The following is a 15,206-nucleotide window of genomic DNA, read 5'->3' as shown; positions in this document are numbered from 1 at the left end:
TCTGAGCTTCTCTTCTGATAGGCTGGCTGTTTTCTGAGTGATCACTTAAAAATATAGCGGAGTTAAGATAAACACTTAGAGAAACCAAATCCTGCAAGTTTGGATGGGGGGTCCAGGTGGGCGGGGCTTGGCTTGAGGCATGGCTGAGAGCAGTGACTTCTTTGTTGTGACATCACAAAGTTACAGAAGTCCTGACGGCTGGTTTTAAGGCTCAGTTTCTCCCTGTTTTATTGTAAATGTTTGAACTCTGCAAATGCAAAGTGCTTTGTGATGCATGTCATGCAAGTATATTTGTATTATTATGTTATGAATAAGTTTGGCCACTACACCAAAACCACCTCACAGCCTGGTGCTGCTCCTGAGAGCCTAGACTGGACCAGGAGATACAAGGTTCTGGTCTCACTGCTGCTCTTTGTTGGTCAATCTGAAAAAGCTGCTGCAGAAATATGCGTTAAACGTGTCAAGCTGTGCACATAGTGAAGCTAATTCATTTGCTTGTGGCAGCCATATTCTTTTAAATGCAATCACTTAATTGTGTTTGTAATTCATCAGTCAAAGACTTAAATCAGACTAAAAGGCCACGTTTGTAATTAAGTGTAAAAAAGACTTGAGGCTAATTTTTCTGAGTCCGGTAAGACTGATAGTGTGTGTGTTTATGTGTGTGTGTGTGTGTGTGTTCCAAAGTTTCTTCCTAACTTCATTATCATTGTCTCATGGTGTTTTCAGGTTTGATAACAGGACCTGTTTTGTGAGAATGTGGGAGCTGAAACAGTCAGCAGTTTTCTTGTGAGGCAACATGTGACTGAGAGAGAAACAGCAGAGGGAGAGAGGGAGGGAAAGAGGAGACATCGGAGGAATGAGTGGGGAAGAGAGGTGGAGGACGAAAGGCAAAGAGAGGAGACGAGAGGGGAAAGAGAAGCAGAAGTAGGTGAGAGAAGATGAGTGAATGCGAGGGAGAAATGGAGGGATAGAGGAGCATGAGAAGTGAGAAAATGAACAGATGGACAGATACCAGAGGTGAAGAGAGTAACAGAGAGTGAAAAGGTGATGACATAACAAGACTTGAGAAGAAAAAAGACAGAAAAGAATCATAATTCATAATTTAGTGTCTATTTTAGTGTTAAATTAGAATCAGGTAAGAAACAGAAAATAGAATAAAATCAATAAGAAACTGAATAATTAAATTGCATGTAAAAGTGATATCTATCTATCTATCTATCTATCTATCTATCTATCTATCTATATGTGTATTAATAAACTCAAAGTATATATAGACAGACAGAACAGCTGGCCAATCAGAGCGCCCGCTGCTCTCTGTGGCTCCGACTTAAATGATTTATTTATTATAAATATGTACTCATATATTATAAGTAAGTAGAGTTAGATTTAAAAGCACTCGTTCTAGTATTACTGTATCAAATCAGCATTTAAAGACAGAATGAGAATGAAAGAATATTAATTATTTAGTGGTGAAATTTGACAGGAAACCCTGAGTTAAGTTTCTCTCTTTTTTAAGTTTAAACTACCTTTTCCATGATCAGGTCTAAGATTACTCAAGCATTGTTTTTTATTTTTCACTTGGTGACTTTATTAATGCATGATTTAAATCCAAACTTAATTATTCAATTCATATTTTCTTTAAATGTATAAGTCATCATCGAGTTTATAATTATTATGGTGGTACAAAGTGAAACAGAAGAAAACAGAGAACAGATGAAGAAATAAAGAAAGAGACAGAAGGGAAAGAGGAAAAATGGGCACAGGAAGTGGAAGTGGCACTGGAGCAGAGAGAGAGAGAGAGAGTTGTGCTGCTGTAGTCTCTCTCTCACTCTCCGCTCACTGTCTGCTGTGGACTGGTCTGGATACAGCTCTTCGGAAGACTTTTCATTTCTCTGTTTTCTTTTATTCTGGAAGGGTCTATAGATGCTCGTCATCTGCAACAACTTTTTTCTTCTCCATCTAAGGCCAAAGTGGACATTATGCTGAAGTTTAGCACCACCCACTGCTCCAGGTGTGTGAATGAGTGTGTGTGTGTGTGTGTGTGTGTGTGTGTGTGACTCTGAGCTGCAGTGCTGCTCACTTACAGGGAGCTGAATTTTAAAGCTTCATGATGTAGACGTGGCACTTTGTTCAGATGTGCCTTCAGCTGACGTTGTTTCACTGAATTCATGCCTGTCTCCGTCTCTGTCTTTTCCCTGCAGCCACAATGAGCGGAAGGTGACCTGTAAGCACCCGGTGACAGGCGTCCCCTCCCAAGACAACTGCATCTTTGTTGTGAATGAACAGTAAGTCTCTCTGCACGGTGACACTCCCACACAGCCCTGTATGCTTGTGATTTCTGCTCTGATTTTGAAAGGTCAAAGGAAACTCTTCATTAAATGCCTGCTGCAGCTGCACTGCGCAGCTGCGACAGCATGTGAATGTGCTGCATGAGCGACAGTCTGCCGGGACAGATGAGGGCTGTGATTACACGAGACACCCAGGGAGACTACTCAGACCAGAGCCAGGTCTCAAGTCAGATGAGTTAGGGTGTCATTGTAGCCCTCCCCTTCATTTAACCTCAGACACACCCTGTCTAATTCATTCATCACTCTTTACAATGGTGACATGCTCTCCAGTGTCCTTAGATCTGTTGGCTCACAATAATCAGGCTAAGCCTTGTTCATCAGCAGCAGAGTAACCCAGTGTGAGTAGGACCTGCAACTAATCTGAGCAGCAGGACCTTTTATGATGCAGGTTTGTCAAAATGCAAACTAACAGGCTGCAGGCTGAAAACACCGAGTTCAGTTCACTACGCAGACAGACCACCACGCTAACGTTCCATAACTTTTTAACCATTCTCAGCAGATTTGTGCTTCAGTCAGTGCAGGATACAGGTGTTATTTTTACTCCAGGTTGAGGTGCTGTCTCACAGATAATACACACACACACACACACACACACACACACACACACACACACACACACTGATAATACAGCACTTTCAGTCACTTTATTGTGAGATTCGGGGTCATTCTGAATTTGCTGCAGCCTTCATCGCACCTCTGACAAGAACTAAAAAGTATTTGTGTTTAATTTGTGTGTGCCGAACCCTAAACACTTCATTCCAGCGTTATAGACCCCGACTGTTATTAGAGACTGAATACTGGAATAAATTATAGCAATTCTGTTTTGGTCCTGTTGTGATCACACGATTGATATTTTTTGATCTCAACAGAACCCAACCCAGATAGCAAAATGAAACGTCTGGCCCAATATAGACCTGGGTCCTGGCTCATGTACTTTCACATCTGGGCAGAGTCCAGCTGTTACCTTCCAATTTTGACTGACAGCTGAAAGGTTATCTGTGTGTGGATGTGGAAGTAGCACCTCACAATCTTGCTGTGCATGGGCCCGATTCCATGTGGGCTGATTTATTTTGCTCACTGAGGAACTGTGAGATTTGTATGATAAACATCTCTAATCAGCAGACATAAGGCACTCCTAATGTAACTAAGTGAATGATGAAGTTCAGTGTGCATACAGCGCAGCTTGTTCGTGCATCAGTGTGGCTGTTAGTGGTGGTGGTGTGGAGGAACGGCTGCAAGTCACGTTAAAGCTCTGACTGTTCTTTCAGCATGTGATAAGCACAGACGGTGTTGTTGTGCGTCCATGCAGCTGTGAGGCCTTTTGTATCACGGCATCAGTGTGCAGTCTGCTCATACAGTCCTCCCCCTGTACTCTGCACCTCTCCAGATCCTCTGTGGTGTTTTCACCACACAGAACCATCAGAGCAGAATCCGTTTTCAGTCCTGCATCTGAGCCCCGACACGAGCTTCCTGGAGCCAGTGGTTGAACAGGAAGCAGAGGACTGTGGTTGCGTTTGTACCTGCAATAAACTTAGGATAATTATTTCACTTTGCAGAACCAACATCCCAGCGGCTTTCTCTGGTTGTCACCCCCCTCTACTCTCATGCTGAGCTGACTGCAAACCTTCACAATTACGTAACTCCTTTTCTATGTTTCTACATCCTCACCACAGCCTACACAATCAGATCATGAAAAGAAAAAAAGAACAGTAAAACAAAAAGAACATGACATCAAGCAGAAAAACAGCACAAACTGCGAGTTTTAACAGAGATCTGCTGTAGAAGTGCAGCTCGAGCGAGCGTGCGCACATTGATTGCTGCGGACAGCGTGCACACATCCGCAGGGGGAGATTGTGCGCAGGTCGACTCGCGGAGCTGAAGCCTTGAATGATCAAAGTGAGAGACGCACAGAGACATACCTTCCCACGGTCTAATGGGAAACACAGAAATCTGCTGTATTACAGTTGTTTACAGTCGCTAACACCCACTGCTCAATATCGTGTCGACTTTTTTTTTTCAGACCTCTCAGCTCACACACGTCACAGCAGAAGTCAGTGTGGTCTCAACTGTAGATTTCACAGGCAAACTGAATCACCACCCAAACTCATTTTGCAGGTTTATACTGTGTCGTAAAGACGGATTCATTCGTGTTCGACCCCACAGAGAAAGTTCATGACCACCAGTCACATGATCAGGTGTTGGTCAAAATGAAACCTGGACAGGATTTGATCCCAGGTGTACTGCAGGGTATAAAATACAGGGTTTACTAGAACTGTTGTCTTTCTTTAGCTGCAGCTACTCTACATATGTGTGTATGTAGTATGCAGATATATCAATATATATAGTTTCATACTGGATTTACTTCAGTTTCATTTTGTGCAGCTGGAAAATCTCCAAACTGGAATAACTGTGAGAGAATGGAAAAACTATATTGCAGCATTTCAGAGTCCTTTCTGCAACACAGACTGTAAGGCAGCACAATCCATGCAGTAACAGAATGTAATAGAATCTGGGTTTATGCCAAATAAATAAATAAGAGCTACTACAAAGACAGCAGTGACCCTTGTTGTTAGTGTTTTATAGTGTGTGTATATAGTGTGATCGGAATGACCAAGTTTTCTTGCTGGGAGACAAATGTTGTCAGAGTTGATCCTGAGATGTGGATGAAGTGTTTGGGTTTCATTAGTGCTGAGCTGCACAGAGAGCTGTAAAATGCAAATTACATGTGATTTGTCCCACTTCCCTAAATGTATTTTAGAGGATTAGGAGCAGTATAAGACCTGCTGTATTTGACCTGACTGAGGTATTAGCTAATTGCAGGACCAGTTAGTTTTCACCTTGGAACAGCCTTCCCACATTCTCCCAATCTTCTTCTTCTTCTTCTGATCTACCTCTGTGGTTAAGGGTCGGGCTGGTTAATTAAGTTCAGGTTGTCAAAAAGCTGAGTTTACAGTGTTCCTGGCCAATGGCCCAGTCTGAAGTAATATGGACTTTTGAGGAGAATGAACCTGTTTATAGTTTTGCTGATTATCTCCGTTGGAGCCATGGATGGACCCAGGACACCACTTCTCTAAGGTCAAAGTTCTCCACACTCATTAAAACAAGCAACTTATAACCTGAATTTCACAGTTCAACTCAGTGAATTGTTTCACATGTTGTGAGGGAAAATGTATAAATTATGCTCTAGCACAAGCAGTAAACAATGTGAATAACAAAAGAAATATCCAGTCCAGCTGATCAGGACGGGATCGGTCAGGTAGACTTCTGATCCTTAAAGCTGTGATCAGACTTGATTTTATGAGCTGTATCGCAGCTTCTTTATAGTTTGTGAAGGATCGGGCCAGTTTATTGAAACTGAAGTCTTATTTTTAGAACTGCTGAGATCTGGGGACAAGGTGTCATCACAAGAAGGTCAAGAAACACAAGCAGTCAGATGATCAGACAGGTTGTAAACACACCTCAGTGAAACAAGTGATGTGTAAAATTATTACCCAAACTGTCTGTTGTAAACATCCATCACAGACTTCCTGTTTTAGCTTTACCCTCCCAACACCACGGCGGCATGTAGCTTCAGCTTTACCACATGAAGCTGTTCAGATGATCTGGATGATGATGATGTGTGTTTGACAACCTCGCCCATCTCTTTGTAGTGACATCTTGTCTATAAAACTCTAAGTGTAACTGTAATGCTGTTGTTTGTCAGCTAGATTACAAATGCATTGCATTTACATATCAAAAAATATTGTGAATCTTGTCTAAGGAGATGATGCACAAAGTTTAAACAAACTAATTTATTATGTTATACCTGAATTCTGCCCAAACATATCTTTGAAATATAAGACATTCTTGTTTTTAATGATTACTGAAGCAGGAAATCAGAGTTCCCTCTGTTTGTTTACAACCTGTCCGACCACCCGACTGCTCATGCGTCTTGTTCTGTCGGACGAGCTTCTAGAGATTTGGCCACCATTCTCAGATTTCAGAAAATAAATTCATTAGTCCATTGTCAGAAAAATGACCCAGGGACCTTTAATGTCTGTCTCCTGCTCTGGCCTGTCTGGCTGCAGCTGCAGTCCAATCAGACCAGAAATCCCTCTCGCTGTGTTCTTGCTTTTTTGTGTGTGTATGTGTGTGACTCACTGAGGATCAGCCACCAATGATTAGACTGTTTCTTTGCATCTCTTTGTCTAACACATCCATCTTCATCTGCCCTCTTCTTCCTCTGTCATCTGCTGTCTGTCACTTAAACCCATCCTCCCTCCTCTCTTTTCCTCTGCCTGTGGTTTGTTTATAGCAGCTTAGCCACAGACTCGCAAACCGAAACAGAGAATCTCTTTGAATGTTTCCCCTCCCTTGCTCTCGCTGCTGTCGGAGTGACTGACTGCTGGATGCTCCCAGCTCCCAATCAACTCCGCGATGGGATCCATTCTGCGGACGACACACTCTGTTCTCACGAAGAACTGACTCTCGGCTCCCCACGAGACCAAGTGGAAAACAACAAAAAGTCAGGATGACGGGGCTGAGATGAAATTTAGGACCGCAGCCTCTCCGAAAGACAAACAAACTGCAGCAATTACACGCTCCACCTCCAAAAGAGTTGTCAGGATGGTATTTCAATCAGTTCTTGCCTTGCCCCCCCCCCCCCCCCCCCGCTCCCCCCAAACACATACACATTTACACACCATTTTTCTGCTAACAAGTTCAGAGGAGCTTCACTCTCTGTGGCACCACCTCTCTCTTTCACACCCTTTTCATCCCCCATCCCAATTATCTCCTCTGTCACGCTGCTCCTGTTAAGGAGTCCTGTTATGTGTGTGTGTGTGTGTGTGTGTGTGTGTGTGTGTGTGTGTGTGTGTGTGTGTGAGTTATGTAAATGAGGTGTGCATGGTTTGTATTTTTAAACTTGTTGAGCAGAGTGGAGGTGAGAAAGTAACAGGGAACGAAAGGTGTTTTAACTGCAGCAATGCTGCTAATGAGAGTTTCACCTTGTTCCGCCCCAACTGGCAGGAAGATGACGGGCGAAAGGCAAATATCTTTGCTTTAAAATTCAGTCTGAGCAGCTCGCATGCATGATGAATGTCATTAGAGCTGCAGACACACAACCCTGCAGGCACGAAGCTGGCCACCGACGTCATTAGGTGTTGACGACAGCTTGACGTTGATATTTTGTTGGTTTCAAGTGGTGTTGCTAAGTAACCAAAATCCACATCTTCCAAATGTCTCATGTTTGACGTAATAATATTGACATTCAAGTTGTGAGCAAAATCCGACCCCTACTAAACATCACAGTGTCAGTTAGCAAATATTGGGTTTTGATTTTCATTTCCAACCAAAATTGAACAGCAGTCCGACATAAAGAGGTGGTCAGAGTTAAACATCTTTCTGACGATACGCTGGCGCCCGGTGCAGGGAGGGAATGTGGCTGAGATGCTCATTACAGCATTTTCTGAGCGTAAAATCTGTTGTGTAATCTCTCGTCAGTCTTTTTTGGTTTCTTGTGTACAATTGACAACCAAAATAATTAGGGATCATCTTCCTGAAACTTTAAACTCATGTAAAGCATCTTTGAGCAGCATGAAAAGCACTCTTTAAATAAAATGTATTATTATTATTATAATCCTTGTGTTTTTAAGTTTTCTTCAGTATCAAAATAATCCAGTGATAGTTGTCTGTACATTCGTTGCTACACCGCTAAGGAACTGCTACAAGTTAATTTACCGAAATGTAACGTTACACTTCCCGTTTACGTCCACAAAAACTTAGAGCACAAACCGAAGTGAGCACTGAACAAACGGCTGTCTGAGCGATGATGATTCTCATGCCAGAAAAGCCTCCACCAGATGTTGTGTATGCAGCATACTTGCCAGCTGACAAACTGCAGTCTTGCATGCAGGGAATGTGTAATGAAGCTGGATATCATATTTCATCCATATTCCGTTCATTTCACTGAAAAGTTGCTCCCCATTTCCCAGGCCTGAAAACTTCCTGCCCGCAGCAGACGCACATTAAGATGCTATCAGACAGCAGCAGGTGCCTCCAGCGAGGAGAGTTGTCGAGCCTTCGTCTGGTGAAATGCACGCGGTTATTCCAGGTGTCGATGGCCGAGGTTTTAAAACTTGCTGTTTGTGGCCATGGCAACCACAGGTACAACACTGAGGGGAAAAACAATGCAGGGGGAAATTATACTGGTATCTGACTTCCCTCAATTCTACACAAAAAAAACTGTGTGAGAGAAACATCAGCTTCATCTTCTCTGGACTGATGATGAAACCGTTTAGCTAATCTCTCTAAATGAATCATGTCAAATCGCTGACTGTTCATCGAGTTGCACCATGCTGTTGCAGATTCAGAACGCAGAACACCAGATTTCGCCAGGCGGCCGACAGAGCAGAAGCAGTTTGCTGTGTGAGAGCAGACAGCCCTGCATTACAACAGCACAGAGGGCTGCGCTGGTGGGGGGATGTTGTGGAAGGTACTGGTGAGACAACAAAATGGGATCCAAGAGTGCCCTGCATCGGCGACCTCACTGTGCCTGCACACTGCATCTTCCAGATGAATCAGATGTTGTGCAGATTTGGTCTAACTGTGTCACATGACCTGCTGATTGTGACCATGCTTCAGTGCCCCACAGCCTGGTGCTGTATTTTTGCAGATAGACCAGGGTTTTCCAACAACTGCTACTAAGAGACAGAGGACCATTCCTCGTCACGCATCATCATGTGTGCTCTGTATTTTGAACACACGTCACATGCTAGCTTTATTTGATGTAACATGAAAGCGTCTCTGTTCCACATAAGCCCTCAAGCGTCTTCACGTCTTCTCCCTTCCTTTAGAACTTTTAAATGAATATGAAAATTAAGCAGCACAGGCTCTAAGCTTCCCTCCGGGCTCAGGGTGGTCTCATTTGCAGCTCCTCGGATCTAACCCAGCACACCACAGAGGTGGTGGATCGCCTCCTTATGCGACAGCTAAAACCAGCTTGGCTCTGTGTCACAGTCTCAGTGTGATGGAATAACGTTCACACTTCTGTGAGACAGGAAGTTTATATGTCGTCCTTTCTGTCTGGTCTCATGAAAAGATGAGTGATTTATAGAAACTCTCTTTTCTCTCACTGAAATAACCGGTAAACTCTTCTTTTTTTTAATCAGATCACATTTGGAAAGTGATCAACATGCTCAGCCTGACTTTAAAATGCTGCATGCACCGGCCCAACTATTGGGCCTTGCCTTTGGGCCAGCCAGAGCTGACAACCAGTACTGCTGGCCCAGTCAGTGAACCACCTGTGGGTAGACACTTGTGTTAAAGCTACACCAGTTTCCACAGATTTGCTGCCTATGCAGCACTGAGGGGTAAATAAGAGGTAATTGAAATGAAAGTGGTGGCGTTGTTGTGGAAGGTTGTTGTTACGTGGAAGCCTCCTGTTTATCTGCAGCACGCTGAGAAACTCCCTCCATTCATCAACATCAGTGCAGGAGCCATATGGAGCATTACTCAGCCTGTGAAAACAGCCTCATACAACAGCTGAGAAAATGACCTTGAGGCTGCAAATCATTTCAGAAAGCTGATAGGAAGTGTTACAAGCTGGAGGTGTGGATTGTTTACCAGCATTGTGGGAAGTGTAGTAATGAGCCTTTAAGTAGCTCAGCCCCAACTTCCGGCCTTGAGACCTCCACTGCACTGATAGTGATTTTTGACCAAGTTAGTGGTATAGCTCATATGATGGCAGTGTCAGTGAGTTAGTTAGATTGATTGATTGATTGATTGATTGATTGATTGATTGATTGATTGGTTGATTGGTTGGTTGGTTGGTTGGTTGGTTGGTTGGTTGGTTGCTTGAGTGGTCCACAACTTTCGTCCAGACTGAAATATCTGGACAACTATTGGATAATTTTCCATGTAATGGTACAAATGTTCACGTCCCCCTCAGGACAAACTGTAATCACTTTGGTGATCCTTTGACTTTTTATCTATCACCATCTTCGTCTACTACTTTCTTCTTAGTGCTAATTAGCAAATGTTACCATACTAATGCTGTGGTGTGCTCATCTGACCATGTGGGAAACTGGTTAAAGCAGGAAGAGCAATGGTGATGATAGATGGCTTACATTGATCATTACCTTCTAACCTTAACCCCCTCCCACAGAGGCATGAACTCAGATCTCAGGTGACACATTAGAAGGTGTTGTGGGCATCATTGTTTAAGGAAAGGAAAAGAGAGAGCTCAATTTTTGATGAGGAAGGGATGAATAATTGTGATTTGAGTGGGGGTTTGTCAGTTCCACACCTCTATCCCCAGTACCCTGCGTCTCAGTCTTCCTTCACTTCAACTCAACCATCTCTTGCTTCAACTTCGTCACAAATTTGATTTCTCCTCCTGCACCGCCTGAGGCCATTTAATGGGAGTCGGCGCTTCACCTATTCAAACGTCACTCACTGGCAAGTTTTTAGGATGTACCACATGCCTCTGCAGCTCCTGCTTTTATTAATGACTCTCTGGTTTCCCTTTTTCCCCTCTTTTGTGATATATTCAACTCACTACTACCTTTGCTCTGTTCATATGCCTGATGTTTTGTTAATAGCCCACTGCTCAACCCAACCTATCAAGTTTAGAGGCTGGGGCATTTTAAAAGCTGCGTCGAGCTCTTCTGACCCTCCCTCTTCGTCTTTTTGTCACTTTGTCTTTTTCTGCTTCCCGCGTCTGTCTCTGTAATCAATTATTAACAGAGTCTGCTCACATATCACCAGTTGTCTGATTGTACAAACAACAGAAAGATTAAGAAGATGGGAAAACAATTTAAAAAAAATGATAACAGACAGACACGCAAGACTGATTGAAACTCTGAAAGACAAGAGAGACAAAGGAAGAAACAGAGTCACAGAGAAACAGTGACACTGGATTAATGGGGGGCTCTCAACGATGGTGGGCAGATGGGTTGATCAAAGCCATAACTGGAATGGAATAAATAGTGTGATTTTAAATGAATAGTCAGAGGGAGGTGCTGGTAGATTGGTGTTTACAAGCTCAAAGAGTTTTTCTGTTTGACCACAAAAGCACATACAAGAAAAAGATATTTTATTTGGCCTTCCTCATCCTCAGTGGTGTAAGAACTACCTCGCTTCTCTTGTTGCCTTTTTTTCTCAATGATATGATTTCTATCACTGTTTATTTTATGTATCATGTATCATTTAATTTAACGTCATTGTTTGAGTTCTTATTATTTTGTCATTCTCTCTCCCTCCCTTGTTCTGTTTCTAGCATGAGTTGTGGAAAGCTTGTCCACCCTGACAGGCCCATAGAGGCTCCCACCAGGTAAAGTTCCCTCACATCACTGGAAGAGCTGCTGTGGCTTCAGCTTCTTTGTCAGCCCTCATGCTTTAAGCGCTAGTTTGCTACTGACAGTGGCAGTGACTAAAACCTGGAAGTGGTTGCATGCAGAAAGCCCTGTTAGCCGAGAGGAAGTTCAACGTACAGTTCCACATCTGGGAACGTACACGAGGTTGTTGTCTTGACCGGCCCGATGAGAAGATCTGTATCAAGAGGTGTAGAAATAAGAAGCTTTAGGTTACTATATTTTCCCTTCTGCTAGAAAACATCCCTCATAACCTTACCCAGCCCCTTCTGGGACAGTTTCATCACTGCTTAGAAAGTACAAAGAGAGAGATGTTTCCCTCTACCCTTTTGCCCATTTGCCAAACTACCTCCTCGTCCTTGAAACCCTTTCCAAAAGATTCAAATAAAGCATGAATCTCACATTTGTATTGTAAAAGCTTGTTTTTATATGTAACTGAAATGGCCAGTTGGAGGAACAGCACCCACTGACTTCCAAACAAAGAGGACAAATGAGCCCATTTCAGTTCTGTACAGCAGAAAAGGCAACGACGACACCACAGTCACAAACTAACTTGGACATTTCTAACACAATAGTGATTTTACAAGAGAAAAAACCTCAAGAATGAAGATCTTAGGTTTATCAAATCTCAGTGGGAAGGGTCCAGGACCGTCTCCCAAACTGGTCAGTTTTACTTACATAGCACCAAATCACAATAGAAGTCATATAGAGCAGCTCTAGCCTGTACCCTTTATAATCTTATTTACAGGGACCCAACATTCCCACCATGAACACTTGTTGACAGGTTCAGCACTGTCTAAATTGATCTCAATGTTATTTGTCATAAAATATAATAGCATGTAGTACATTCTGTGTTTATGGAGCAGTGCAACATCGACCAACAAAACAGTCAACCAAAGAAGTCAATAAACTAACAACTCCAATATATTTTGGCTGCACACTGTCTGTAAACTGAGGGTGTGTGTGTCAGTAACACTGGGATGGAACAACAACACTTCAGGCACAAAGCGGCATTCACTAGAGCTGTAATGCAACTATTTTAACATGCACTCAAAGCCAGAGTCAGTAAAGACCCAGCGCCAGAGGAATTAGCTCTCACAGTTTGACAGCAACTCAGAAACTGCAAATCCCCTTGAAAAATCACGAGCTCACCCTCTTAAACCTGCATCCAGTGAGTGAATATTCTGTCCTGATCTACCAGAGGATTTTAAAAGACTTGGAGCGAGCTTTCCGCCTCCTTCCAGTAAACTATTTGAACTTGTCCCGCGGGACACGGAAATGATACTGATCTTCTCATGTGACTCTGTAAGACAGCAAACACGTCTGTTCCTTTAATTTCAGTATAATGTGAGGCGTAAAAAACCCACAAAGCTAGCAATGAAAAGTAGCCACTTTCCAGGCAAGTCGTCAACCAGTGTTTCCGCTGCTTTCCAAGAGCTTAACAAATTATATTTATCCAGAACGCCAGGATGCATCTTCCAGCTTTGTCTTCAGCTCCATTTCTCTTTAATCCCAGGCTTCATTCCTGTGTGTGATTATTCTTTTTCTTCTTCTTGTTTCTGCCTCTTGCTGACACTAACTTTGTTTCAGCCTCTGCGTGAATTTCCTGATGAGCCGCTGTGCAACACTAATGATCAAATGATTGTGTATGATGAATGTGTCTCCGGCATTCATCAGGGAATAAAACAACCCTCTCTGTAATTTCATAGGAACTAACTTTCCCCTTTACTTAAGCTGTGGTTTCTATTATCACCTACTTCTGCCTCTGCTGCTACACTGTCTTCACAGGGTTTTAAAAGTACAGCTCCTGTATTCTCTCCCAGCTCAAGCTTTGAACTGTCTGGTATTGAACTGTGACTCATTGATCCAATCCAAACTGATAAAGTAAAAAAAAACAATTCCATTACTGAGAAACAGACCTGAAATGATTCTCACAGTGAAGGCAAACACGAATCAGCTCAGGAACTTACTCTAGTGGACGGTGTCTGTGCTGGAGATCTGTAATTTTCACAATGCACTGTTCGATAAAGTGGCTTCATTTACCTCAGCTGCAGAGAGAACCAGGGCTTTTCATTAGAGACAGCCCTTTGTTTTTAATTCCCCAGTTTTACAAGTGTATCTTATCGTATTGCCATTGAAATCCTGTCTGTTTACTACTCTGCTAAGGTTTTATTTTGCTGCCAATGCAGTCGACACTTCCTGCATGTTTCCTTGATAAATTCAGTATAAAATCAATTTCTAAAAAAACATTTCTACAGAATGAAATCCACGAGTTCAACACCAACAGAGTCAAGTCATACTCACCACTCTTCTGGTCAGAGGTTCTGTTTTTAACACAAATACAAACGTATCCAAATTTTAATATCTTGATACAGTCCAGTGCAAATATTACCAATTTAATTTTTTTTGGAGGGGGTATTTTATGTTTCAGGTGCTTTTTTAAATAATATATAATCATATCATTGTATCAGGTATAAGCAATGCTGCGACTAAACAGAAGTTCAAAGCTTTATTTGTCTCACACCAAGGTGAAATGTACAGTATGTGAAGTGAAGGGTCAGACCTGGCAGCGGGGAAGTTTGCATATGGGTGGAAATATCACAATATTCATATTATCATATTACCAAGCCACCAAAACTCTCTGCACATACCTCAGGTCCGGTTTGATGGAGTTTCATTCAGTTCTCTTTGACTGAAGAGTGAAGAAGTGCAGAGAATGAAAAAAATGCAAAATGGAGCTGAGTCATCAGTAACATCCGTCACAGTCAGAGCAAATAAACACTGGTGCTCATAGTGCAGGGGAGGCCGAAATGAAAACAAATGGATCAGGGGGGAAAAACTTTCTCTGATCCTTAGATGGCAGAGTAGCAGCCCACATCGCCAGCGCCCACACAGACCAGTTTCATCAGCGAGTCACTGAAGTAAGAATAAACAAAGCCGAAGCAAAAGGTTTATGAAGGAAAGGTTAATAAAGGCTAAGATAACTGCGCGACTGAAAGATGAAAAGGCCAAGGAGATGAGACAGTGGGAAGGGCTGAAAAGGCAGGGAGGGAAAAACAGATTGGCTGTGCGATCAGTGGGCGATTTCTGTGGTGTGTGTTAGTCAACAGTCTTTAGATGTAGGGCTCTTGTTACTAAAGGCGAGTGAAGTCCTCTTCTCTCACTCAAAGTCAATTGGCCGGCAGTTCAGTGTCACTGACAGAGCCATGAAGAGGGAGCAATCTCAGAACATCTGTCTCTGGCCACAGCATCTCTGTTTCTAAAGCCTTAACACCTTCATATACACATACTTGTACTTTGTGAGGACACTGAGGACACTTATCCCACCCCCTTAACGTAACCTAAACCTAACCCTGACCCGAAAACCAAGTCTTGACCCTCAAAATATGTGTCAGAAAGTGAAGATCAGCCAAAATTTTCTTACTTTCCCAAAATGTCCTCACTCTGTTAGGAGGTCCTCACTATGTAGCATTCACAAATACACACCCACACACACACACACAACTGA

General features: G+C 42.8%; 1 protein-coding gene across 13 annotated transcripts in view; it reads left to right on the top strand.

The window, feature by feature from the left end:
- Nucleotides 1-15,206, top strand: part of LOC139635202 (pleckstrin homology domain-containing family A member 5-like) — a 215,863-nt gene that overhangs the window by 144,704 nt on the left and 55,953 nt on the right. For 9 of the 13 annotated variants that reach the window (XM_071502286.1, XM_071502285.1, XM_071502284.1 and 6 more), the window contains exons 4-5: nucleotides 2,202-2,285; nucleotides 11,605-11,658. In XM_071502286.1, coding sequence (XP_071358387.1) covers nucleotides 2,202-2,285; nucleotides 11,605-11,658 — 138 coding nt within the window. The other 4 variants (XM_071502298.1, XM_071502289.1, XM_071502293.1 and 1 more) reach the window with 3 other exon arrangements.

The sequence above is a fragment of the Trachinotus anak genome, unplaced genomic scaffold (assembly GCF_046630095.1).
Source record: "Trachinotus anak isolate AG129_WGS33_773 ecotype Australia unplaced genomic scaffold, CSIRO_AGI_Tana_v1 ptg000018l, whole genome shotgun sequence".
Taxonomy (NCBI): domain Eukaryota; kingdom Metazoa; phylum Chordata; class Actinopteri; order Carangiformes; family Carangidae; genus Trachinotus; species Trachinotus anak.
This window is presented reverse-complemented; position numbering and strand designations above follow the sequence as displayed.